At 49.0% G+C, this 25,824-nt stretch overlaps 10 protein-coding genes across 11 annotated transcripts; 4 read left to right on the top strand and 6 right to left on the bottom strand.

Annotated features, from left to right (window-relative positions):
- The first annotated feature begins 451 nt into the window (after positions 1–451).
- LOC117142692 (uncharacterized protein PB18E9.04c) lies at positions 452–5,964 on the top strand. The gene is made up of 8 exons (XM_033306848.1): positions 452–845; positions 904–1,124; positions 1,204–1,772; positions 1,850–1,901; positions 3,023–4,441; positions 4,552–4,693; positions 4,757–4,915; positions 4,969–5,964. The coding sequence occupies exons 1-8, from the start codon at positions 639–641 to the stop codon at positions 5,182–5,184; spliced, it is 2,985 nt and encodes a 994-aa protein (XP_033162739.1). The 5' UTR covers positions 452–638; the 3' UTR covers positions 5,185–5,964.
- On the bottom strand, positions 1,756–2,915 carry LOC117142695. The gene has a single exon (XM_033306852.1). It carries the CDS (start codon positions 2,913–2,915, stop codon positions 1,917–1,919), a length of 999 nt encoding a protein of 332 aa, XP_033162743.1. The 3' UTR covers positions 1,756–1,916.
- LOC117142694 (L-dopachrome tautomerase yellow-f) lies at positions 5,864–7,663 on the bottom strand. The gene is made up of 4 exons (XM_033306850.1): positions 7,419–7,663; positions 6,878–7,222; positions 6,164–6,819; positions 5,864–6,102 (listed from the first exon to the last, which is right to left on the bottom strand). Exons 1-4 carry the CDS (start codon positions 7,579–7,581, stop codon positions 5,962–5,964), a joined length of 1,305 nt encoding a protein of 434 aa, XP_033162741.1. The 5' UTR covers positions 7,582–7,663; the 3' UTR covers positions 5,864–5,961.
- A 103-nt stretch (positions 7,664–7,766) lies between these two features.
- On the bottom strand, positions 7,767–9,703 carry LOC117142693 (L-dopachrome tautomerase yellow-f2). The gene is made up of 4 exons (XM_033306849.1): positions 9,410–9,703; positions 8,904–9,293; positions 8,125–8,780; positions 7,767–8,064 (listed from the first exon to the last, which is right to left on the bottom strand). Exons 1-4 carry the CDS (start codon positions 9,579–9,581, stop codon positions 7,924–7,926), a joined length of 1,359 nt encoding a protein of 452 aa, XP_033162740.1. The 5' UTR covers positions 9,582–9,703; the 3' UTR covers positions 7,767–7,923.
- Positions 9,704–10,130: 427 nt separating this feature from the next.
- Positions 10,131–11,415, top strand: LOC117145426 (GTPase Era, mitochondrial). Its single transcript, XM_033311073.1, has 2 exons — positions 10,131–11,102; positions 11,160–11,415. Exons 1-2 carry the CDS (start codon positions 10,169–10,171, stop codon positions 11,345–11,347), a joined length of 1,122 nt encoding a protein of 373 aa, XP_033166964.1. The 5' UTR covers positions 10,131–10,168; the 3' UTR covers positions 11,348–11,415.
- LOC117145429 (peptidyl-tRNA hydrolase 2, mitochondrial) lies at positions 11,349–11,840 on the bottom strand. Its single transcript, XM_033311076.1, has one exon. The coding sequence runs from the start codon at positions 11,817–11,819 to the stop codon at positions 11,400–11,402; it is 420 nt and encodes a 139-aa protein (XP_033166967.1). The 5' UTR covers positions 11,820–11,840; the 3' UTR covers positions 11,349–11,399.
- On the bottom strand, positions 11,781–12,071 carry LOC117145430 (cytochrome c oxidase assembly factor 4 homolog, mitochondrial). Its single transcript, XM_033311078.1, has one exon. It carries the CDS (start codon positions 11,998–12,000, stop codon positions 11,803–11,805), a length of 198 nt encoding a protein of 65 aa, XP_033166969.1. The 5' UTR covers positions 12,001–12,071; the 3' UTR covers positions 11,781–11,802.
- Positions 12,072–12,543: 472 nt separating this feature from the next.
- LOC117145425 lies at positions 12,544–22,628 on the top strand. 2 transcript variants are annotated; one of them, XM_033311072.1, is made up of 15 exons: positions 12,544–13,559; positions 13,926–14,009; positions 14,080–14,258; positions 14,338–14,499; positions 14,569–14,714; positions 14,866–15,448; positions 15,546–16,346; positions 16,416–16,442; positions 16,992–17,072; positions 17,135–17,271; positions 17,334–19,775; positions 19,835–20,656; positions 20,728–21,572; positions 21,875–22,064; positions 22,123–22,628. In XM_033311072.1, the coding sequence occupies exons 1-15, from the start codon at positions 13,044–13,046 to the stop codon at positions 22,494–22,496; spliced, it is 7,389 nt and encodes a 2,462-aa protein (XP_033166963.1). In that variant the 5' UTR covers positions 12,544–13,043; the 3' UTR covers positions 22,497–22,628. The 2 variants fall into 2 exon arrangements, with proteins under 2 accessions (XP_033166963.1, XP_033166962.1); XM_033311071.1 differs by having other exon boundaries at positions 14,068–14,258.
- A 249-nt stretch (positions 22,629–22,877) lies between these two features.
- Positions 22,878–25,497, bottom strand: LOC117145427 (protein MEMO1). The gene is made up of 6 exons (XM_033311074.1): positions 25,449–25,497; positions 24,016–24,097; positions 23,886–23,954; positions 23,709–23,821; positions 23,529–23,640; positions 22,878–23,471 (listed from the first exon to the last, which is right to left on the bottom strand). The coding sequence occupies exons 1-6, from the start codon at positions 25,495–25,497 to the stop codon at positions 23,009–23,011; spliced, it is 888 nt and encodes a 295-aa protein (XP_033166965.1). The 3' UTR covers positions 22,878–23,008.
- On the top strand, positions 24,280–25,398 carry LOC117145428. Its single transcript, XM_033311075.1, has 2 exons — positions 24,280–24,411; positions 24,485–25,398. Exons 1-2 carry the CDS (start codon positions 24,332–24,334, stop codon positions 25,278–25,280), a joined length of 876 nt encoding a protein of 291 aa, XP_033166966.1. The 5' UTR covers positions 24,280–24,331; the 3' UTR covers positions 25,281–25,398.
- Positions 25,498–25,824: the final 327 nt, after the last annotated feature.

The raw sequence follows: 25,824 nt of genomic DNA, 5'->3' as shown, positions 1-25,824 counted from the left end.
CTGCATAGTGCCAAACGAATGTATGGCCGTTACGCATCTTGTTATTCTAGTGTCTTTGATGTAACTGTGAATCTACTGATCTTAATTTCAGCCTTTTATTTATTAGTAGTATTTATTGGCATTTAAATGATTATATGAGAGGTAAGAGAGTTTCTCGACTATCAGATACCTGTTACTCATGACAAAATTTCATTGCACGCCTAAGCTTAACTTTTTACATACTTTTCATCCGAATCTATTGCATTTATATAAGGTGTTGCGGAATAATTATTGTAATTAAGCAGTATAAAAGGAAAACATCCTAAAAGCGGATAAATAATTAACATTGATTTGTAGTAATTGAAATTTGATAAAGTTTTTATTGCTAATAAAATGTTTTAATTTTCATGAATACCGCTAATGCAGTGCACTTTCGATAAGTTTTTTGTGGAACAATACCGATACCCATATCCAAATACCGATACCAAAAATGGCGTCGTGATTTCCCAGTTGATTTTCCCAGAAAATGCAGCATATTTCGTGGCCCAATAACGCAGCGAGTGAAATGTGGGCTTAATTAGCGGAGAGCAACGAGCCCAAGGCATGCAAAAGAAGCCCATCCCAGGCAGGAATCCACACCGTAGTTTTGGGAAGCGGTCATGGCAGCGGCGGCGACGGCAGCACCTGCGACATCCAGCGGGAATGCCAGTGCACCTGCTCCACTGCCCGCGACTGCCCCGGGCGGAGGAGGAGGCGTACAAGGTGCTGGTGGGGCTGGAGCAGGTGCCCAATTCCGGGAAATTCACAAGAACACATGGCTCAAACGGCTGACAGCGGATGGGAAACGACTGACCGTCGGGCCCAAGGTGGGTGGCACCAAAAGACTCCGCCTAGTGTCTGGTTACTACATCACATGTCTTTCAGAAATCCGAGTGCTCCTGGGTGGTGTTTTGCGTTCACGATGATACGGAAGCTCTGCTGGAGGGATATGCGGAACCTCGTCAGGCAGCTGGTCATCTGCCGGAGTGGGCCGTTTCCTTGCGGGAAACCCTGCACATCTCCCATGCCCTCATCCCCAATTCGCATGAGTTCGAGTTTGTGGTCACGCTGAGCCACGAGGTGTTGCGCTTTCACGCCGTCTCTTGGTAAAACTAAAAGCTCCCCGCACGCAACTCCAATTAAGATTGCACCACTTACAGCTCACTTTCGCTTTTTTATTCGCAGGGAGATTATGCAAGAGTGGGTGGAAACGTTGCGCTCCAAGCTGCGCGAAATGAAGATTCTGTCGCCGCGCGAAAACCTCTACACGAAGCTACCTGAAGTGCGCGCACCGTTGCTGCCCACGCGGGATCCCACATCGCCACTGCCACCACCTCCTCCAGTTCCGGCGGCTCTGGTACCGGGCGTCGAGCGTGTGGTGGCACCCAGCCATCAGGCTCCGCCAGCGCCACCTCCTGAGCAACCATCAAGTCCAGTGCCCACCACACCTGCACCACCAGCCCCTGCTCCCGCTGCCATGTCGAACACATTGACGCAGCACCTCCTCAACATGCTCTCCGATCCCATAAGCACCTACAGCGAGCAGATTAGTGAGTCGGTAGAGTCAGCCTCTGGTCAGGAAGATGTCGCTGTAGCTGAAGGAGCCCCAGCGGAGGAACCGTCCACTAGTGATGCCGACTTGAATCTCTCGGATGACGAATACCTGTCGCCCCTGTTGCGCAAGGCATGTGTGCTTACCGAGAATGGGGCTCGCGTTGACGTCGTGGTGGTCACTGGACAGCGCGCTTCTGCCGGTATGAATATTCTTTATTTAACTAAAATATATTTAATTTGTACTCTAACATTACAAAATATAACTTTAAAATTGTAGATCAAGTCCTGAATTTGGAGCACATTCTGCAATGCGAACGGCTGATTCCCAGGTGAGTGAGTCCATCCTACAACATCTCGCTCATAAGCTCGTAGTTGTGCTGCAGGAACTTGAGTGCAGCCTTCTTGGTGCTAGCTTTGCCATCAAAGGTGGCATAGAACAGTTTCCGCAGGACGGTCAGGTATCTCATGGCACTGAGGGTGAGCTCGTGGCTTTCGGCATCCAATTTCATGCCCAACACATTTTTGTATCTCTTGCTCACCTTGGCCTTCAGATTGTCGAAACTTTGGCTTGCCTCCTCCATCAGAGGAGCACGCTGCTGCCGCCGGTAGTGATCCATGTGGGCATGCAGCAAAATTTTGAAGAGTTCGTTAAAGTGCTGCACCTGCTGATGGTCGGATACGTCTTCGCAGAGAACCCTGAACATGGTGTCGAAAAACATCCCCGGATCCTGTCCATGGCATAGCTTTTTTAGGGCTGTGATTGAGGAGCAGGCGAAAATTCGCTTCAGATATCGGTTCTCCTTGTCCAGCATGTAAATCTCATCATTTATCCTTTTAATGGCATGTTTGTCCGCCGCTTGTTTCACCTGCAACTTATCGATCAGACATTGAAGCTCCTTCAACTCCTTGGACAGTGCAGTGTTTTCTTTGACCAACCTACTATTGGCCTCCACTATATTCTCGCATGAACTAAAAGAAGACAGTTCCTCCTCATTCAAACTTTCATCACATTTGCAGTCTACAACATCTTTTCCGTTTGCGGGATTCGGTTTTAGGCTCATTTGGTGAAGAGTGCGCAAATCCATCTGTAAACTGCCCGGCCACGTGAATGGATAACCCAAAGATTTGTGATCATTGAGTTGTTTATGAAGGAGCAGTAGCATATAGTTTCTGGAAAAGCGTTCCTTCGGCGTCGACTGCTGGAAGATGTTGAGCCATCGGGTGCATGTGGGCACAATGTTATCTTTATCGGGCAACATGTCCACCAGTTTCACCACACTGACAACCTCCTGCACAAATAGGTCATCTAGCTTCTCCTCGGTCAAAGAAAACGGTTTGGCCATGTCTCCAAGATTTGTTTATATCAAACTGGCTTGTGATTTAGAAATCAGCCTACTAAGACGTCAGCATTATTTATTAAATATCAAAATGTATTCCTGTTTTCTTTTAGACCGCAAACATCACGATCCATGTCAGCTGGAGCGGCAGACAAATCAAAGCGACCGCAACGCAAGCCCCTCCAATCTCAATCTTCGAGCGTCGCTCCTACGAACAGTGCGGACTCTCAGGACAACATCACAATTATCCAAGTGTCGAATACCGCCAACAGTGGCCAGGAACAGCCACCCGAACTGCCGCCCAAGAACATCACCACCGCTGAGGTGTTTCGATTCCCTGAGGTTAAGAGCAAGCCACAGACTAATGCGAAGCAGCAGCCAACCCAGACCCATCACGAGTATAAAAGCAACGTACAAATCATTCCGTCCAACGCCAGTAGCAGTACCAGTACCATTCAAGTCCTGGGCAAACAGTCCAGTAGCAGTAATCCCTATTCAACGCCCGTCAAGCAAAACTCGTCCAATGGCTCCAGTTCACAGGTGTCGGGCACCACGAAAGTAAAGGTGCTGGGTGATGGAGAGGCCACCACTACGGTGGCTGTCTACGGCACCTGCTATCCAGCGGCCGGAGGATGTGCACCCAGTTCTTCCGCAGCCTCTTCCTCTGTTAATCCTGCCAAGCCGCAGACTCCCAGATTAAGTAAAAAGATAATACTCAGTGCCAACACCTCGGGCATCACGAATATAAGCGTAAATACAGAACAGGGCAGTGACTCCATAATCAGTGGAAATGTCCACTACGAGAAGGTCTTCCTTTCCTCCAGCATTCCCATCACCAGCAGAAGCAGTCCAACAAGAGTGGCAAGCACGAATACCACACAGCCAGTCACTAATGGCAGTCCAGCTTTGCCACGTCGACGTTTGGCTTCGCCGGCAACAGCGCAACCAGTGACCCCCAGTGCAGCCGGCAGGGCGACGCCGCAGTTGACCCGAGGACTAACCGAACTGGTGATTAGTTCGCGGCCAAGTAGAAGGGATTTCCACTACCTAAAGCTATTGAACACGCCACTGAAAACGAAGGCATCGCAAAAGTCAACCAGCGCCGCGAATAACAACATCGAACAATCCACGCCTTCCAGCTCCAATAGTACCCAAGTTACGCCAGCGCAAAGGAATAACACCTCGATTGTATCCGGCGACAGCCAGGAGCAGCGGCGACGCAGTTCGTCCACATCCGATGCCCAGGCGCCTCTTCAGCGGGTCCCTCAGCCTGCAACGCAGCGTAACGCTAACAATAACGAGTTTACGCCATCCCGAAACGGAGCCTTTCGTATTCAGCCACCGCCACAGGGAACACCTCCGTCTAGCACCAATCCCGCGCAGCAGTCGCCCAACAAGCGATTGACGCTGCGGGAGCAGCAAGTGATGCAGCTGCGTCGCGAAATTATGCATCCTGGTGGAGTGCGACTGAATCTTAGGCGCAAGGATTGTGTAGGTTCTATCGCTTGGGTAGAAGCCTTCGGTGGCGTTTGGTAAGTTAGGGAGAACTTCGTATCATCTCCACGGTGATTGTATGTAGCCGAATTATATTTGGAAATTGTATACACAATTGGTATGATTTACTAACTCGTTGGGTTTACAGGATTGCCGGCTGGAAGCAAAAGGAACACCCCGTGCTTTACAATGCCCTACACATCGGTGATCAGCTATTGTCCATAGCAGGCGTGAGCATCAGCAGTGCAGCGGAGGCCAACAAGATAATAAGGAACACCAATACGTTGTTTGTAAGTTGATTAAGATCCATAGTTGTCCAATTTTATACTATCCCTGGTTATCTTTTCACACAGGTGGAGGTCTTGCTGCGACGAATCCCATTTGGCCGCGCCTATGCCATCCGACGTGACCGCGAGGGTCAGTGCCTGGGTCTGATTCGGGATGGAAACACTTCGACAATCGTGGATGTGGTGCCAAACAGTTTGGCCGCACGTCACGGTCTTCCGCCCAAGGTACGTGACCTGGTGACCTTATCAATAAACACTAACAAATGAATTCATCCTAGACGCAATCGTGCGACGGCAATTCACTTACCTTTTGGATGCTCACCGAGATCAATGGTCGTTCGCTGAATTTGTTCTTCAAGGATTTCGAGATACGCGACCGCCTGAACTCCGTGGGACGCGATATATCCATTTTGGTGCAACCGTCGGATTTGATAACCAAGCTGAAAAAGCAGCTAAAGTCGCTGCGCGGCTACAAGGATTACTTAGTGCAGTAGTCACTAGCTATAACGAACGATTCCATATAACCACAAATAACTCTCAACTGTAATAAGCTGCTATACGCGAATCAATTTCGAATAGCTCCGGGCCCGGGCCAGTAATCATTCCATTTTCGCGAAAAGGTCAATGAACGCAGCCACTATATAGTCAACTAGAACTGGTAGAATCATTTCGCTATATAACGTACTACACACTACATATATTAACTATGATCGAAACTACTTAAAGGACTTAGGTGTAGCGTTGAGGAACATATACAAAAGCAACCTATATATTTTTTGCAAAACTTTATATAAACTCCTACATATATATACAAATTGAATAGATATATATATATATAGATCTATATACACCATATGTATAGCTGACACTTTGAAGGGCTACCAAATTTACACCTCGAATTTGTTTAGATGCGGAAAAGTTATGAGAAATTTACAACGTGAAATTCAAGTATTTTAGGTTATAACATATACACGCGTATCACACACACACACACACAACTGTGCAACTTAGTATCCTTATGCAATATTGGAGTGCCTCTGATTTTGTTCATTGATGTTGTTTTCTTTCATGTTTTCATTTGTTTCGTGCGAAAAGACATACGCATCTGTCGTAACATATAAGATGTGATAAAAATGAGTACTCAAATTTAGGCAATTTTAAACGGTACATATGTAAATGCTTTTTGATTTATTTTATTAATAAGTTTCCGTGTGTTATTTCGATAAACATATTACTTATGCGAAACATTCATTAAAGCAATTCCACGCAAATCACTCACAAACTGTTCCCCTCTTGGCCAACAATGTCGACTGCCTCCAGATTCGGAAGTTGTACTTCTCCACATCCAGCTTGGAGTACACAAAGATGGGCATGGAGTTGGACATCACCCAAATGTATCCCTCCTCGTCGATCTACATTAAAAACGAAGTTAATCTTCCCTTCCAGGTTACAAATAGAAATGGATGAGCTTACTGTCAAGTCGCTAGGATAAATCATCTCCGATGAATTGGAATAAACGGAGCCATGGTTTTCGGTTGAGAACGGCTTGCTGGTTTTCCAGCAGCCCACTCCACTCTTCTGGACCTCGGCAAAGAAAATCACACTGGTCCGCGGATCGTACTTGTGCATCGTGGACTGGGTGGACGGACCACGAGTTCCCAGTCGCCGGAAGTCATCTCCATGATCAGAGCGTGCTGCATTGGACTCCTGCTGCAAGACCCTATTGGACACCACAAACTCATTCGTGCTGGCCATGGGATGGAAGTAGACATCCCTGCTACCATCTGGGTTGTATGCTCCCAAGGTGGCAGAGAAAATTCCGTCGTCCCAGCGGAAGGTCTGCCCACCAATGCTCAGATCATCAGAAAGGGGATCGAAGTTAAAGAAGCTGTGCTCAAAGGACCAAATTCGATCGCTTCGCAGGTGATAGACGTGCAGTCTGCGATTGACCAAATCCGGAATGTAGGCATAGGCATCGTCGCACCTCTGAGTGGCCACATCGACAGTGATGCTGGCTAGTCCACGTCCGATCTCCACTATTCTCTGCGGAATCTCAAATCGTTTCAGCAAGCGATCGTTAGCCAAATCGATCACCCAAATGCTTGGACGTCGAATCTGCTGGCGATTATCTGATATATATGGTATTATTTTGACCTGGATCACCTTACATATAAAGTAAATACTCACTGGGAAACTCCAGCATTCCGGTGTCGACGAACCAGAGACGCCCACAGACATCCACGGAGGTTCTATAGACGGAAACTAGGTTCTGCTCACTCGCATTATACTGATTCACCGCCAAGTTGGGATAGGCCCGTATTTGGGGACTCTGACTCCACCCATCCTTGGCTAGATCGATGTAGTTCAAGGTGGACGGAATGCCCGACTGTCGCCGTGGCACGGTGACAAAGAGGCGTCCTCGGAAGTGGGTCACTCCCTGGGGCACGTTGTTGTATTGGATGAAGGTTCCATTGGAGCTCGCTCCGGAATTGGGGGAGCCCAAGCACTTGCTGTAGTTGTAGACATGCGGATCTTGGTAAATAGGACAAACAATTGTGATACATTTCATACATTGTTTTTATTCATACAAATGTTGATAAAATGGTGATTAAAAATATATATTCATATTAGAACCATTTTTTAATGTTATGTAAAAAAACCCTAGTGATTCACCGACATTCGCTCATTCGAAAATGAAAGTATTTCAATTGGTTCTTTTTGGAGTTACCTGGAATGCAGATCCTGCTCCACAAATCCTTATAGCCATCGCCGCGATTGTAAAAGTCCAGTTGCTTCCACTTGAAGACCTCAATCATGGGATCTCCATCTGCGAAGAATAGCAATTGGAAACCTGCGATTGCGCAGAGGAACAGAACCTCCAGCGATAACATTTATATGGCTTCGTTTAAAAACTGTATAAGATTCCGGTCGTTTGCCTTTCCTGGCTGAAAACCCACTTGTGACTGACTCCTCAGCTTGGGTTCAACTGAGTTAAACGTGCTCTGCGGCTCAAAAATTTAACTCAGAATGTTAAGTGATAAGAGCAGCAGTGACTGGATTCCCGAGCTCTTATTTTGCTTATATATCTCTTTATTAAACTTTTAGGATTTTTTGATAATCTAAAGAGTAGATTTGTAAAGCTAACGATTTATTTGAAAATTTCGTGATTCTTACTTATGTATTTTCAATTAAATAACAAATTTGTTCAACATTCATTAGGAATTCCACACAAATCACTCACAAACTGTGCCCCTCTTGGCCAGTGAAGCCTTCTGCTTCCAGATCCGGAAATTGTATACACTCGTGTCCAGTGTGGAGTAGATGAAGATGGGCATGGAGTTCGACATGACCCAAATGGTGCCATCCTCGTCAATCTACAGAAGTAAGATGTGATATATTACTTTTTTCTCACTTATCCCAAACCATTTGCTTACCGACAAGTCGCTGGGATAAATCATGTCCTCGGCATTGGAATCCACGGACCCATAGTTTTCCGCAGAGATTGGTTGGCTGGTCTTCCAGCAGCCCACTCCGTTGCGCTGGATCTCATCAAAGAAGATCACTCCGGTCCCCGGATCGTATGCGTGCATCGTGGACTGGGTGGACGGACCACGGTTTCCGAGTACCCGGAAATCGTTTCCATGATCGGAGCGTGCGGCGTTGGACTCCTGCTGCAGAACCCGGTTGGAAACCACAAACTCATTTGTACTGGCCATGGGATGGAAGTAGGCATCCCGACTCCCATCCGGTTTCTGGGCACCCAAAGTTATTGAGAAGATGCCATCGTCCCAGCGGAAGGTCTGGCCGCCAATGCTGAGATCCCCGGAGAGGGGATCGAAGTTGAAGTAGTTGTGCTCGAAGGACCAGATTCTATCGTTTCGCAGGTGATAGACGTACAGGCGCCGGTACACCAGATCCGGAATATAGGCGTAAGCATCGCCACACTGACCCGCCTTCACATCCACGGTGATGCTGGCCAATCCGCGACCCGTCTCAGCTATACTCTCCGGAATATCGAAGCGCTTCAGCACCTGATCAGTGGCCAAGTCGACTACCCAAATGCTGGGACGGCGGATTTGTTGCCGGTTATCTGGAAATGAGAATCATGATTGAGTTTTTTTACTTTATATTCTAGGTCACCGTATATGGAAGGCTTTTAATAATAAGGATCGAACCTGATCTTTTATATCACATGCCAATGTAATTAACTCACTTGGATACTCCAGCATTCCCGTGTCGATGAACCAGAGACGTTGGCATGCGTCCACGGAGGTTCTGTAGACGGACACCAGGTTCTCCGCACTCGCGTTGAACTGATTAAGCGCAAAGTTGGGATAGGCCCGCAGCTTGGGGCTGCGATCCGAACCGTCCTCGGCCAGATCGATGTAATTCAAGGTGGACGGGATGCCCACCCGTCGCCGTGGCATCGTGACAAAGAGGCGGCCGCGGAAATGAGTGGCTCCCATGGGCACGTTGTTGTACGGAATGTAGGAGGCGTTGGGGTCGTCGCTGTCGGCGCGGGAGTTGACCACTACCGGTGTATCGCGGGAGGTCATAATCTCACGCTTTTGACGAGAAAACTTCCCAGGAAAGACAACCGGAGCTAGTTGAACCATAAAAAAAAGTGTATATTGAGTTAATACCAATAAATCTATCAAACACGGCCCGCGAGATTGCTATAGCTGAATGAAAACTAGTAATACTATATTGAGTACTAACCTGAAAAGCTGGGCCTGTCCTTCCTTCCGCCCGAGCTCAGAAGATCATTACCGCGATTGTAAAAGTCCATCTGCTTCCACCTGAAGACCTCTATCATGGGATCAGCATCGGCCAAGGAAAGCAGCTGTAACCCTAAGATTAAACTTAGAATCAGAAGCTGTGGCGATAACATTGCTCGGTTTTGTTGGGGAAATATAATCTAAGTTCGCCTTGCCAAGTTGAGGCCTCAATAGCAACTGAAAGCCAATTTGTTCCCAATTGAAATCTATTCTCCCAGCGGTTCGAACGCAAATTATTAAAATTGATAAGAAAAGCGCGACTCTCACAAGTTCTCAAACCGGTTTTGTGACTTGTTAGCCTGATAATAATGACAATACTAATCGTTAGTAAAAATCAAATTATTCACATAAAAACGAGAGAATTATAAATAACTTTCAGCTTTTTTTTTGTTTGTGTTGTATACATTTATAAATCAATCTGAGCAAAACGTTTAGTTGTAAGAAACGTTACGTTATTCATTAACGAAAGCATTGCTTTTTAATATATTTTATAGCAATTAATAATGGTTGACCCAAAAATATAACTTTATATGCATAATTTCTAAACTTAGAAAACGAAATCAACAACTTTGGCGCCAAAATATTAAAAAAGTGATTAATAAAAATAAACAAACCACTACCAACAATCGATAGCGATATCGATATACAAAGCTGTTGTGTAAATCGTAATTTATTTAGCGTAAACAGTGTAAATAGCAAGATGCGCTATAATTTGTTAGCCAGTTCGTTAAAATTGCTGAATAGCACGAAAAACCACAATTTGTTGTTGGTGAACGTGCGCAGCTTGACCGGCGCCGCCCAAACCAACGATGCAGTGGCTACGACCACGCGCCCACCGCCCGCAGAATCGAGGAACCCCGGAGAGGAGCAACGATCGCTGCACATCGCGGTAATTGGAGTGCCCAATGTGGGAAAGAGCACGTTCATCAACAACACGGTGAACCACCGAGTGTGTCCCACCTCGGCCAAGGTGCACACCACTCGTCAGTCAAACACGGCCATTTACACCATCGGCCAGACGCAGTTGGTCTTTTACGATACTCCGGGCCTGGTCACGCAACATGAGATTCGTCGGCACCACCTGGACCAGAACTTTAAGAGTGCCTACCGCCATGCCATACAGCATGCGGACATCATCGCTGTGGTGCACGACGCCTCAAATGCCTGGACGAGGAAGGAACTGCATCCCACTGTTTTGGATACGCTGAAGGCGTATAGTAACCTGCCCAGTTTCCTGGTGCTCAACAAGATAGACGCCCTGAAGTCGAAGCGTTTGCTGCTGGATTTGATCAAGACACTCACCAACGACACCTTGACAGTTGGCAAGCGGGAAGTCCAGGCGAAAAGTGCTCCCGCGAAAGAAATAAGAATCAACAAGCGGGAGTCTAGCTGGAGCCATTTTAGCGACGTGTTTCTTGTTTCCGCCTTGACCGGCAATGGGCTGCAGGAGATGCAGAACTACCTGGTGGGCCAGGCCAAGCCCAGGGATTGGAAATACCCATCCGACATGCATACGGACTCCAGCCCAGAAGCACTAATTGTGGAGAGTGTGCGGGCTCGTCTGCTGGACTACTTGCCGCAGGAGATACCCTATAACCTGAAGTGCGAGATCGAGTACTATAGTGTGGAAAAAAGTGAGCTTTTCTGTACACTCGTAAAGGAATCCCTTTCAATTCCGATTCCCTTTGCAGATGTTGTCTACACATCCGTGCAGGTTCAGTGCCCCACCACGCGAATCGAGCGCCTAATCTGCGGCGAGGGCAATGGCAAGCTGCGGCAGATCACGGAGCGAGTTACCTCGGACCTGGTGGAGATGTTCGGCCAAGCAGTGTCCCTTACCATATCCACGGTTTCCAAGGGAAAGAAGACCGCCGCCTGAGCACTTGTTGATTACTTGTACTTTATTTGTAACGTTGCATAAACCTAAGAGTTCACAAAAGCTTCAAATGCGCCACCAGTTTGTCTAGATCTTCGGCAGGGGCTGGACCCAGTCCGAGGACCGTTGCTGTCCCAGATTCCAGCTGAGTGCGACCGGCATCCCTCACCATAGCGGCCACAACGTTCGACTCTTGAGCCTGTCGCTCCAGGGAGTTCAGCTGCTCGAAGTTGTCCACGCGCAGCACTATCTTCGGCTGTCCCAGGCGACACCAACGCTGCAGAACGGCGTTCTGCAGCTTGGTTCCCTGCACAGAGCTCTGGTAGCACATGACCGCCGCATGGGCGCACTGGGCCGCTGTCTTTCCCTTGGACATCTTCAGGTCGGTTCGGACCACCAGCGCCAGTTTGGTGGACTTGCCGAAGGCCAAACCGTTGCTGAGGAACTTCTGCAGGATGCTACTTGACGTGGGCATACTTCTGGCTCTGCTGCTCCACGTACTTCTGCATGCACGCCCGGAACTCCTTCACCTTCTCCTGACAAGCCCTCCAGTCACCAGTTTCGGCGATGCACTCCTGCACCTTGTAGTGAAGCTCTATGCAGCCGGTCTTCTTCAGCATTAGTTCCACGGGATCCTGGTCCGTCGATGCGGACATTTTCTTCTCCACTTCGCCGGCTGAATTCGTTCGTTTCGAAATTACGAAATTCGGTCAGGGTTGTCAATACATCGGAGAGATACGGATATAATCAGTGCGACATTTGGGCCACAAAACTATCGAATTTAAATAATTATAAAATAAAGAATACATTACCATAGATTATAAACATACATACTTCACAAACAGAAAATTAAATTTTTAGATTTATCGTAAACTTTTTGTGTATAAATACATACATCTGTTTTACCTAAAATAAATGTTGAAAACAGTATATGAAACATACATAACATATTTGTATGGCTTAAAATGTTTTTTTTTTTTAATTTTCTCAAACCAAATTTTTAAGAACTCATTAGTACAGTTTTCTATGCGAGAACCACAGATAAGTAAAATGGAGCTCATATACATAAAAGTTTGTGTTTTTTCTTTGGGATAGATGTAGAAAACTTTTCGGCCATACAAATGTGCACGGGGTATGACCATTTATTCGTGACTCTTGCGCGGCGTGGCGGTAATTTGAGCGAAGGCCGCCACGGGCACACCGCTGCGAATGCAATCAACGAGAAACGAGCGAATTGCAACGAGCAGGCGAAAAATCACAAAAAGCGGAAAATCACAACAATCGTGGGTGCAAACGAAACGGAAATTGCGAGGCAACGAAAAGTCGGGTCCCGGAAAATCCAAACGGATGGCCAAGCGGTGAAACGCTGATGAAAGCAAAGGCGCACTTGGCGCGATTCGAGGGGAAAAGCGCGTTGCGTTGCGTTCTTTTCCAAAACCGATTTCGATTCCAAAAACCAAACCAATCCAATACCCACACTCATACACTCGCACACCAGCGCACACACACAGACACGCGCGCGCATACAGTGAGCGAGTGAAAGTGCATCTACATCTGTGATTTCGTATATAATAATGCGTCGCGCATACGCGGATTTGGCCAGCAGAAGCACCAAAGACTAACAAGTGATCCGGAGCCGGGGACTGACTGAGTTGGCTGGGCTCATCGACCCACCCACCGCGTGAAAGCCCCGCCAGAAATGGCCGATCAGGTGGCGCACACCAAAGAAACGGATGCAGATGAGCCGCTGGTCAATGGCGAACTGCCAATGGAGGAGGCGCCGCCTTCCTGCTGCCATGTGATGTCTCTGTCCTCCATGGATGTAGATGTGGATGCGGATGCGGAGGGCGATGTGGATGCCACAGCGTCCTCCTCCTGCGTCGCCACCGCTTCCCAGCTGAATTCGTCGCCACCGCCTGCTGGTGTCCAACAGGCGAAGCCGGCGCGGAGCAGCTCACCGCCATGCCAGCTCCTGGAGCGGCTCAACTTTCCCGACGGCAACATCATCAACACGCTGCACACGATCCTCGCCCTGCCTCCTTTCGATCCATATGCCCCCGCCCCCAAAGCGGAGACGGTCTACAAGGAGGTCGTATCGCTGATGCAGTGGAGCCAGCGGGAAGACAACGCCATCGAACTGGAGCTCAGCGACAAGCTGCTGCACGAGTGCGAGCACAAGGGCGGCGATCCCAACGATGAGACGCGATCGTATTTGGTGGGTTCCCAGAAGCTGACCGAAGCTGTGGAGATCGATTTCATTTTGTATTTTCTTCATTTAAATTTACTATTAAAGTTGTGTGTGGGATTTATATATTATACCTACATTTAGATTGGATTTAATGAGTTATCAATTCAAATGAGTTAGTTATGGACTCTAGAAAGGTAGAAATGATCTTATTAGATCGACCTTAGATGCTTCAATATACTCAAACAGTTTCTCATTGTTGAGATGGGCTATGTTATTTTGTTGGGTTTAAAGAAGACTTATTTGGAAGTATGCTTTAGAATATGGATAGGTGCAATCATAGCAAATACATTACATTTCTCAATAAATACTCACTATCGTTCACTTTGTTTTCAGATGGCCATTGAGAACATGCGCCTGTTCTCTGAGGATCCAAAGAATCCGCTGCGTGACGCCGACGGACAGCTGCGTGCAATTACGGTGTGTTTGCTTGAAAGGATTAAGATGTATAACGAAACGTGCTCCTAATCCATTGTAGCTATATTTCCAGAATCTTGCCTTCATATTTGTGAAACACCGGAAGGAGGAGTTCTTCACATTTTGTTCCTGCAAGGAATGTCTCGAATACCGCGAAACCATCATGGCCATCATGATGGATCAATTTAAGGCTGCGCACATGGTGGTCATGTTGCTAGACGTACTGATCAAGGCCTACAGCCCCATGTTGAAGTAAGAATAGTCTGCAATACTGCAATAAGAAAAAAGTTCCATAAGTCAGTTGGTAATCATATAAACATCTCTGTTCCAGAAACGATGCTGCCTACAATAAGTTTGAGAAGCTGCTTGAGTGCAACAAGGAGATCTATTGGATTACGAGCGGCTACCTCTACGATAAAAATGCCGAATATCTTGATTTTATTGATGACACAGCGATCTCCGACAATATGATATTAGTGCTATTCAGCGCCATGTAAGTGAACACCCCAGTCCTGCATTGCTTACTTTAAAGCCCCCAATGAAACACATTATCTGTCCACAGATTAATGGCTAACAATCCGATGCTGCTGCTACAAATACTCGCCTATAATGTCGAATGCATTGTGAAGGCATTTTCCGAGGGCATGATCGAAATTGCCCAAAATATTCAGGAAAACGAGAAGATTTCGGCAGAAAGGATGCTGACATGTAAGGGAATTCTCAAATGATAGCTAACTAAATAAATAAGGGGCACATTCTTCTCCCAAGAACTTTATCTTTTACCCAGAACTGGTTTTATAGGAACACTCTACTTACCTATAAACTCAATGAATCACTCTTGCTTTTTAACCCTGTGTAGACATTCTGGACGGCTACTCTGATCTGAATTGCATCTCGCAGAAGATCTCGCTCAGCTTGTTTGCGTTTGAAAACGATTTCCTGCGAAAGTTCAGGCTGTCGTGGGTTCTCCTATGCCAGCGCCTTTTCCAGCAGCATGTATTCACACCCCTGGGTGATACCATGCTGGCCTGCATCCTGTCGTTGAAGGAGGTGGCTCCATCGGCCCAGACGACGGCGCTGATTAAGCGGTACATGCTGTTCGACGAGCACATGCACTCCATTGAGCGGCGCTGGACGGACATCTGGATCGAGCTAAATAAGTTTAACTTGTCGCCAACGGAGCACGAGCGTCGGATGGGCCTGCTCGATGTGTACAACATATTCGATAAGGTCGTCCTGGACGCCACATCGTTTTCGCTGCCGGATATCAGCGACGATGAGTTTATAGACTTCCAGCGCATCGTCGATCGCCAGCTGGCCTGGAAGAATATCATGGCCTTCACGAAGCTGAAGTGGCCCGATGGGTTCTACGATCCGCCCAATAAGCTGGTGCACGAGGATCTCTGCAAGAAGTGCAATTCACTTCTCGAGCACCATAACGAGTAAGTTGCACAATCTACGCAACCTGAAATGTTACAAAATAATAAATTATATGAATTAAAACTTTAAAATTATTTTTATCATTATATCTACCATCAGGAACTGCAAATGCATCACTTGCTCCATCGCCGGCACTCCTTTGCGACCGCGACAAGCGGGCCATTGCGCCAAGTGCACAACGCTCGGCATTGTCGTGAAGGATCCGAAGCTGATGAAGTCCAAGATCCTCAGCACCTGCACCAGTGATGAGGCCAAGCACAATGCGGCCATAGCGGCTACCACGAGCTCCTCCACCTCCACCGCCCAGCAGCAGCGACGCACTAGCGATCTGCCAGAGGATGAGTCACCAACAGGCAGCGCCAGCAGTGGATCGGTGTTCCGTCGCCAGGCAGAGACGTCCGATACCCTGCGCACCACATATCACATCGCATGGGCGGTATTCCAGCACCTGGCCACCAGGAAGCGCTATCGCCACGAAACCATCGAGCCGCAGTTCATCTGCGGTGAGAACTGCCGCGTCTCCGCATGCCAGCTGGCTAGAAAGATCCTGTCCAACCAGCTGTCGCCGCTGCTGACCAAATATCTGCTGCGCTGCTTCCAGCCGCTGTCGTTTACGCGGGAGGAGCTGCGCTCCACGATTCCATCGCTGATGTTCTTCAATCGGAAGCTGGCGCCCAGTCCCGCCGAGCTGCAGGAGCTGCGAAACCAGCACTATGTGTACAAAACATACTGGACCTTCGTGCTCTCCATCTACGCCAACTTCTTTGTCAAATTCAACTCGAGCAGCACGGATTTCGGTCACCTGGAGCTGCTCAAGGGCGATCTGCGCCTGCGGCTAAACAGCGTGGTTGGCGACAAGGAGGACAATCGGTTCGAGCAGTTTCTGGCTCAAGTTATTGGGTAAGTTTTCTCGCCTAAGTTGTTTGCAACGTGAATGTTTCTTAATAGGCTTTATTATCCTCATCGCAGATACTCACCTTTCAAAATCACTGATGAGTAAGTATTGAAGACCAAATGTTTAAAATGAACTTAACCAAGACAGTCCACCATTTTTCTTTTTTGACATGTGCCATTTTGAAATTTGCGGACATGTTTTATTAGGGACCATCTGCACCACAAGAATGCAAACAGGGTTGTCATTGCAAAATACTGCAGGAGTTAAAAAAATAATAACAAGCCAATAAAGTTGTTTGATTATGTGTATAATTAATTAGTTGCTGCTTCTTAATTGTACACATTATGCTTTTAAAATTTAATAGTCTAGCACTTTGCATTTTTTTTTTTTTTTTTTGTGCACTTGCATTGACCTCTTGATCATATCGGCTATCGATTACTGATTAATTGGGTCCTTAGCTTCGCATATCGTTATCCCCACCACGAGGGACATGTCAGTCCAATCGTGAAAATTCAGATTCTAGCAGGCTTCTGTTTCGCACGCCAGAAATATTTAAAATAAAAAATATTTAAAATTAAAACGAGACTGAATGAGAAAGAAGTTCAGTTGTGCTGTTGTGATTCTAAAATCGATTATAATTCTTATTGCAGTTTTACTTTGGGTGATGCCAACATAGAGAAGTTGCAATTTGGAGTGGATCAGCTAATGATGTTGCACGATTCTCAGATAATGTAAGTTCTAATTTATAGCAAGCATTCAAATCATTAACTTACGAGTTTATGTTGCATTGCAGAAAACGCACTAAACCAGATAGCACCACTGGCTTATCGGGTGCCAAATCCAAGTTAGGGGAATCGAACGTGCCCCAGTCCGGAGGCAAAAATGGCGAAGTTGGCGGCAACAAGAAGAGCAAGGAGAAGATGCGAAAATGTGAGTAGCTATGATTGAGATTTCTGCTAGGATATGAAGCACGTGTTTTTAATAACCTCTAGGCTGTTCTGACTACGCGGACATTGGGGAGCCCTGCAAGGAGAATCATTCGAAGAAACGGGTAAAAAAGGAGTGCAATCATGCGCGCTTCAATGAGACGCGCGATCGGCTGCGTAAGAAGCTCTCCCAGATCGTCAACGAGCGTAAGACCAAGTCCACGGAGGAGGCCACGCCGTCGAAGACCAAATGCAGCAAGCCGGAGCCAGTTGTGCCGGTGCCCGCACCGGCAGCCATCCCACCGAAGCGGCCGCCATCACCCTTCAATCCGCCAAAGTTACCAGCAGTGTTGGCTGTGGCGGCTCTCGACAGAATTTGCCGCGAAGTGCACGAGGACGACGACAGTCTACTGCGTCTGGACAGCCTCTGCAAGAGCCTGCAGAGGCACACGGATGCCACAGACGCCTCGGCTGCGGCTGCTGCTCTGGCCGCTTTCAAGCACGGTAGCGGCATCCCAGCGGACTACAGCAAAGAGGACATGATGCAGGACTTTGCTGAGTTCCTGGGTACCTATACCTATACCCGTGAACAGGACCAACAGCGCTGGATCAATGAGACGCTCAACTTTATCGAGGGAAAGTCCCAGCAGCCGCACACCGCGAATCCGAAGAAAGCGGCCAAGAAGGCCAAGCAAAAGATGCGCAAGGAGGAGGAGAAACGTATTAAGGAGCTGGAGGATCTGCGCTGCCAGTTTCTGGACATCTATTTCAAGGAGTTCATTGACAAGTATGAGATGAAGGCCTTGACGGCTGCAGGCGGCCGGAAAAAGGAGAAGAAGCGCATCGGCGAGCTGGAGGCGAACATTAAAAACCTTCAGCGGGCAAAGGCTAAAGTGGAGACGGTGATCCTCGAACTTATCGCCACCGTCAAGCAGACGAACAGCGAGTTCAAGTTCTCCTACTTGCCTACCAAGCAACAGCAGCTGGCCAAGATGGCCCAGCTGGAAGAGATCCTGAACGGAGGCCCGACCACTGCCACTGCCGAACCTGTTAGACAGGAGCCTCCACAGCAGTCTGCGCCGCAGTATCCCGAGTTCAGTAGTAACGCCTCCTTTTACCATCCACCCGGACTCGGGCAGCAGAACACGCCCGTATGTTTCGCACCACCCCAGCAGTCCCAACATCCGCCCCAACTGTCTCGCGATGTGATCGCCGCCATGGCGGCCAGCTCCATCACTGCCGATCCCTCCAAGCGCATTGTGACAATACGGCGGGTGCAGCTGCCTCATCCGGGCGCCGAGCAGCAGGTGACAGTAGTGGCCAAAGGCTGTGCTCCGCACGAGGACAAACTGCTCTACACTTTTGTCAACGGGCATATGGTGGCTTCGGGTCCGACACAGCCGGAGGAAACGGCTCCTCGACATGCCACGGTTCCGGCTACAGCGCCCAGTGTTCCTGAAAAGAGTGCCAAGGCCAAGAAGAAAGAGGCTAAGCGAGCTGCCGCAGCAGCGGCAGCAGCAGCAGCTGCGGCTGAGGCTGAGGCAGCAGCAGCGGCGGCAGCAGAAGCTGCGGCGGAGCAAAAAGCCAAGCTAAAGAACAAGAAGCAGGCGAAGAAGACAGCCGTGGCTGTGGCCACCGCCTCCAGTTCCACAGCGAGCAGCAACTCCTCAAAGTCGCAGACGCCGCAGAGTACGCGCGAAAGCTCGGTGTGCAGTGTTAAGCCAAAGACTGCACCCAAGAAGCCGACTTCCAAGCCACCCAAGGTTGTAGAAGTGACACCACCACCGCCTGTTCCCGAGCCGGAACCGGAGCCACCCAAGAGGCAGAAACGCTTGAAGTCGAGACTGGATCCTGGCCAGTTGGACAACAATCCGTGGAAGGCGCTGCACATGCAAGATTCGTCGGAGGGAGAGTGGGAAACTGGTAGTGAGTCGGACGAAGGAGTCCCAACACCAGCGCAGCCACCAATACCAATAAGGCAGCAGCCCAAGCTGCCAGCTGCTCCGGCGCCCAAGCCCGTTGCACCAACAGTGGTCACAAAGGCGAAGCCGGCTCCAGCCGCAGTTGCAGCACCTGCCAAGAAGGTGAAGCAACAGGAAGCACCGGCCAACCAAAAGCAACCAGCTGCCAAGGCTCTGGCACAGCCTAAGAGCAAATCGACGTCTGCTTCCGTGGGCAAGTCCAATCCGCCGCAACAGCAGCAGCAACAGTATCAGCAGGAAAAGGTGCCGCCTACCAAGAGCCAGCAGCAGCGTCCAGCGGAATCATCGAGGAAGCAGAAGCAGGCTCCTGGCAATCTCGAATCCAATCGCAGCGCCCCGAATCAGCGCTGTGAGCACTCGCAGACGCAACAGGCGCCTCGCGGTGGACGGGTCAATGGCCGAACAAAGCCCTCGCCTGGAGGCCAACAGCAGCCCGTGCAGCAGCACTCCAACGCTCATGCGGCGGAGTCCATTGCTCCGCCAAAGAGGTCGCAGCGTGGAAAGCGCGGACATCGCCAGAAGCAGGGTAAGTTCAAGATAACCATTCATTGGTAAACCTAGTACTTATTTTATCTTTCCCTGCAGAGGATCTCTCCGGCATTCCACACAACATGGGCTATTTCAATCCCAACGAAATTGCCATACCGCCGCAGTCGGGAAGCTATGCCAGCACCCTGGCTCAGCAGCTGCAGCATTTGCGCATCAGCCAGCCAGGAGGTAGCTCCAGCTCGAAGGAGGCCCAGTCGCCCAACTGCAGCATTATGGACCAGCTGAACCGCGGTGTACAGGTGGAACACCTTTCCCTACCGCCTGGCATCACCCTCACCAAGGTGGATCCGGCTAAAAGCGAGCAGTTGCGCCAGAAGAGCGAGTCCATCCGCTTGCTGTCCAAGCCACTGGCCGAGCAACAGCAGCAGCAGCAGCAGCAACAGCAGCAGCATCACTTCCAGCAGCAGTCTCACCTCCTGGCCGGCTACTATGGAGCAGCCGGTGCCGCTGGCATGGATCCCAACGGTGTTATCATGGTGGAGGCCAACCCACGGCCCAATCGCAGCCAAGCTCCAGTTGCACCACCCAATGTGGCTGCAGCGGCCTCCGCAGCGAGCGCCAATGGAAAAGCCTCCAGGCGTCGTCGCCGCAATCGTGGAAAGTCTGGTGGCGGGAGCGCCGGAAACCCAGGCAGCTCTGGGCCGGCCAACAAGCAACGAACGGGAGGAGAAGGCGGGGGATCAGCAGCAGGAGCGGCTGATGACCATATATTGGCTCACTCGCCAGCCACTGCAGCCACCATTGAAGCTAACGCCAGTGGTAATATCATCACGCTGCGCAATCCCATGTTCCATCAGGGCAATGGTCCAGTGGCCGGTGGAGGCATGATGCCGCCCAATCCCAATCCCATGCCGCCAGGTGAGTAATTCTTCTACTTGCCCCAATTTCATATATGATAAGAACTAACATATATCAACTATTCGTTGCAGTGCGAAGCTTTGGCGCCGGACTTCCGGTTCCTCCAGCCATGTCCTTGGACCAGCCTGCCGCGATCATCAAGAACGAGAACGGCATGTTTACCATACGCAATCCGGCGCTTCACCAGGCTGTGACCAATGGCCTGGCCATGGGAGGCTATCGCCAGTTCGGAGGCAATGTCAACTATTACACGCCCCAAGAGGCTGTGGCGGAAGCGGCACGAGCCGCCCAGCAAAAGCTGCAGCAGCAGCAGGCCAGTGCGGCCGCAGTTGGTCATGGAGGCGGCGACAGCTCGAATTTCTCCTACTTCTCCAGTGGCAACAGCAGCGGAAAGAACAACGGCGGCAATGGCGGCAACGGGACGCACAACAATATCAGTATTAGCTGTACCAACGTTCCCCCAACCAGCGCCGAAAGTCCTGGCCGATTGGTCGGCGAGGCGGCAGTGATTGCCCGTCCCAAGCACTCGCAGAAATGTCTATCGGCCATTGGCAGCGAGCTGAAGCAGAAGGCCAGCAAGTGGCCGTGCTTTGGTCAGCAGCAGCAGCAGGATTATAGCAATAATGCTGGCGGACCAGCGAGCGGAGTGCCACTGCAGGAGCAGTACCAGCAGTCGAGCTACTACAACGGCTTCGAGGTCTTCTCGGCGGCAACGGCTACCGCATCGCACGGTCCTGGAAACGGCGGCGGAACGACCGATTGCCACATGCATCACAATTGTGGCGACGACTCTCCGCCGCCCACCATCACCGGTTTCAATTCCTATCTGGAGGGCATTCCGAACACCGGAGTCATTCGCTACGACGACGCCGCCTTCCTCAAGAACCTGATACCGGGCCAGCATCTCAACAACGAGGTGCGTTACGGATATGATTATAACTGTTTGTGGGAGCACGATTTCTATTCGAACTATCAAACTTACCCGTTGCCCAATCCATTCACCTCATTCTTCTCATCCTAATTATTTTCTGTAACTGCACATTTTTAATTTGACCTTGTGCAAAAAAAAAAAAGAAGGAAAAGGTTACATCGCAAGAAAATGTATTTCCCTTTGCATTTTTGTGTAGAGACGCTGAAATAAAATCCACAAATCTTTATTTATAGTTTTCCTAAAATGTCACATGCTCCTCTTGCATTCGTGCATTTGCATTTTTGCAGGTCTCCATACACAATATTTCGGAGTCCAACTTCACACGCAACAACGCGTCGCCGTCGCCGCATCACGTGGAGATCACCAGCGTGTTTGGCAACCGGGCCCGCTCCTCCAACGCCTATGATCCGCAGCAGCAGCCGCCGCCCGTTCCGGGTGCCAACTACTGCGACAACGTGGCCGCCGACTACGGCAGTGGTTAGTTTATACACATAACATGGTTAAGGGTCCTCAATCAATTTGTACATATTTGCAGATTCCCACCTCTTCGGGCAGAACAATCTGCTGACGCGAATGGCACAGCCGGCGGTTCCGCCGGACCCCTTTGGCTATGACTTCGATCCCTCCTCGGTGGTGCCGGGCGGAGGCTCGAAGGCGGCCAGCGTGGCCAGCGATCTGAACGAATTTCTGCGCCGCAGCCCGCTCAGCCAGCGAACATCGCCGTACAGCCAGGACGAGAATGCCGCCGCCCTGGAAACCTTCGTGCAGAACATGAACGCGCTGCAGATCGCCACAGATGCAGAGTGCTCGCGGCTGAACGGCACGGCAACTGGAGGTGGGCCGAACGATGTGGCCTCGGCGGATGCCACCGCCGGAGGAGCCGCCAATGCGGCCGCCGCCTGGTGGTGAACCACATGACACGAGGTGCGCTGCCTGGCCAGCAGATTGAGTTGAACTCCTCACATTCATAACACTCTCTCACATACGCAGACATTTCATCGATGAAAAGCAGGAAGAAAACAAAAAAACGAAACATAAAAATTCAAAAAACCGAAAACGCATCCAAGAAATCATTCAAAATGACTTAGGAGTCAATTTCAATGTTTCAACAAAAAAGAGAAAAATAAAGAAAAATTAACTTAAATGGAAGTTCACATGCTGCGAATGGGTATTTTTATTCAATTCCACTTAAATCAACTAAATCTATGCTAATAATCAAAGCTAAATTATCAAAAGGAGCTTTAATTTTAATTGATAATTGCATTTATTGTAATTGTTGAAACAATGCCGTCTAATTTAAAACCGGTTGGGGATTTGGGATTTATTGTTAAATTTTCAATTTGATGCTAGTAAATATAAAAACGTTACGTTTAAATAGCAATAATTAGATGCCGTCGAGTGGCTTAAATACTTGAGTGCGTTCACATCTCGAAGACGAGGGATCCGGAGGCGTAGCTGACGCTGGAGTCATCAATGTCCTGACACTGGCTGCTCTGGGCATACTTGAGGAACTTGAAACTCATCTTGTCGTAGCCCTGATCCTGCAGCGCCTTCACAGCGCCCAGCATCACTCCGATGGGATGGCGTCCGCATATCGTATTATTGTACTTGCGCAAGTACTCGGTGAAGGAGTGCGGACTGAGCGACTCGATGATGTCCATGCCCTGCTTGTCCAGCTTCTCGATGGACTTGTGAATCGCTCCGCAGGTGCTGTCATAGTAGGTGTAGCTGAAGCGATGGCCCCAGTGGCAGAAGTCGGAAGATATCACAAACAGATTGGTGGGGTCCATCAGATACGGGGCCAGCAGGCTGCCGTACTGCGCCTCCTGTTCGGGATTGAGCGAACCCACCAGAATAGGCACAATGGTGAACTGATCCTTGTAGCTGCAGCAGTGCTATTGCTTAGTAAAACGCCTCGTGCATATATACAAAACCACTTACTCCTCCATCACTTTGGCAATGTAGGGCAAATGCATCTCGATGGAGTGTTCATCCTCGTCAGTCTTCATGCTCATCCAAGTAAACTCTCCAGTCTTCTCAAGCTCAGCGTTGACTAAACATAATTAGGAAGTCGAATCAATAAAACATGCAATGCACCTGGTATTTGTAATATCAACATACTCTGAGAATCGATTTTGAGATCATAGAGGGGTGTCTTGTACTTCTTCGCCGCGGATAAGGCGCAGACACGCAGACGCACATGATGCGAGGGACCCAGTATGAAGATTCGCTTGCTGCAAGCAAAGGTTCAATAAAACCGGATTGTCTTCGCGGAAATCTCGAATGTGAACTTCTTACACGACAACTGGGCTAACTTGGCGATAGGCGAAGGCAGCGCAGGCTCCACAGTACGTATATCCAGCATGTCTGTGGAATACCGATCAGTAAGTTCAATGGTGCTTATTGCAAGAATACGACTAAATCTTACGGAGCAATGATGGCACGAGCCGGTCCATGGGACAAATCGGCGGCACCCAGCCAACGATCCAACTGCCCGGAGAGCTCGGCGCCTGAAAAGCAAGTTAAATGCATTTAATAACGAATAAACAATATCGTAAACCATAATTTCCTGCTCACGAATTGGTTTCAGTTTCGAAATCAACGAAAATAGTTGGCCTGTCGTTGCCTAGCAGCAAGCAAACAAATATTTCCTGGTTTATACGACTTTCGCTGAGTCGAGACTTATCACAGCAGCGATATAAAGTTATTAAATATTGATTTAAATTTTAGTTGAACACTCCGCAATGGAAACTGATAAGGAAAAACAAAGCGATGAGCTCATGAATCGCATTCGGAACGAGCTTACCGCTATATTATCTCAAGAGTAAGTTATCAAGTTACAAAGTTATATATATATAAATAGGAAGAACATCAATCCATTTATAATCCTGCAACAGGGCTGCGGATGATTCCGATAGGGAGGCGTCACAGGAACTGCTCCTGAGTCCCAATCCGCTGCCCATTTTCGGGCCCATAAGGAAAACCAGGACAGCAAAATCGAGGAAGTCCAAGAAGAACAATAGTAAGACCTCCTCCTCGTCCGCTGGCAGTACAAAGAGTTCGTCGTCGGGCAACAGATCATCTGAAGATCGTTTAACTGGAGGTGGAGCCGAGGAAAAGGCTTCGGATCCGGTCTCCACATCCTCGAGCTTTTCGATAAGATCAGGATATGACGCACCGCCCATGGATGCCAGTGCCCGTGCCGACTTCCTGGAATCGCACGCGGCCAAAAGCATCGACGACGATGTCCGGAAGATGCAGCTGGAGCTGAAGCAAAGCTACGAGCTCTTCCAGGGCATTGGCGAGAAATTGGAGTCGGTTAGCTTCACGGGCTTGAAGGACCGCATAAGGGACCTGCACTTGAACGAATCCAACAACGAGTTGGGCAAGGCGACGACTGCAGAGCTGCAGATGATGTTCGACCAGCGTTTCCTGCAGAATCGCCTGGACAAGCTATCCACGGACGCCACGCAGGGATTCCGTCGTCATCCCGGCGAATTCGGCGACATTCCCGAGCTGAGCACCTTCTTCCAGGCATGCACTCAGCTGGAACGCGGACTGGATGCACTGCGTCAGCAGCGGCGGCGCAACAGCGAGCTGGAGAAGCGTCTGTGCTGGGCCACCGAAATCGCATACGATCGCATGGACGAGATTCGGAACGCGGTTGGCTCGGATCCGGAAAAGAACTTCTGAATAGGTGACATGTAATTACATTTTTGGTTCGCCCTAAGGTTCATTACCCGCACACACACACACATGCAAACACGCACAGGTGCAATACATATGCGTTTATCCCACACTCACGGGCGATGCAATAATTGATTGTGTTATCTTTTGGGCCGCAGCTGGGTAGTTACTCACCCGAGTCCGTGTACCAGCTGCCTGCATGGGTTGCTCTTCTGACCGACATTTTTTGCGAGATCCCTAATCGGTCTGGTTGGTTAGTTAGAGCTATTAACTGGCCGTTACTTGTAGAAAAAACGAGTTCTTTGTTATTGGTACAGCAGTGTGACCGTTGTCTTGTTTTTAAAATACGCACGTTCTCTGGTTTCGCTGGTCTGCGGTCACACTTCTTCAGGGCTGCATAAAGTATTTAAATTTCGTCTTTTGGGTATAATCATATTTAGCATTATTAATTTTTTATTCTGAATAATAAATGACACAAATAAAATAAAATACAAAGGATAATGTTATTTTATTTAAGTGTTGTTTTTTATTTTTAATTTCTATACATATA

The sequence above is a fragment of the Drosophila mauritiana genome, chromosome 3R (assembly GCF_004382145.1).
Source record: "Drosophila mauritiana strain mau12 chromosome 3R, ASM438214v1, whole genome shotgun sequence".
NCBI lineage: Eukaryota > Metazoa > Arthropoda > Insecta > Diptera > Drosophilidae > Drosophila > Drosophila mauritiana.
The sequence above is the reverse complement of the archived record's forward strand: the minus strand, read 5'-3'. Positions and strand labels throughout refer to the sequence as shown.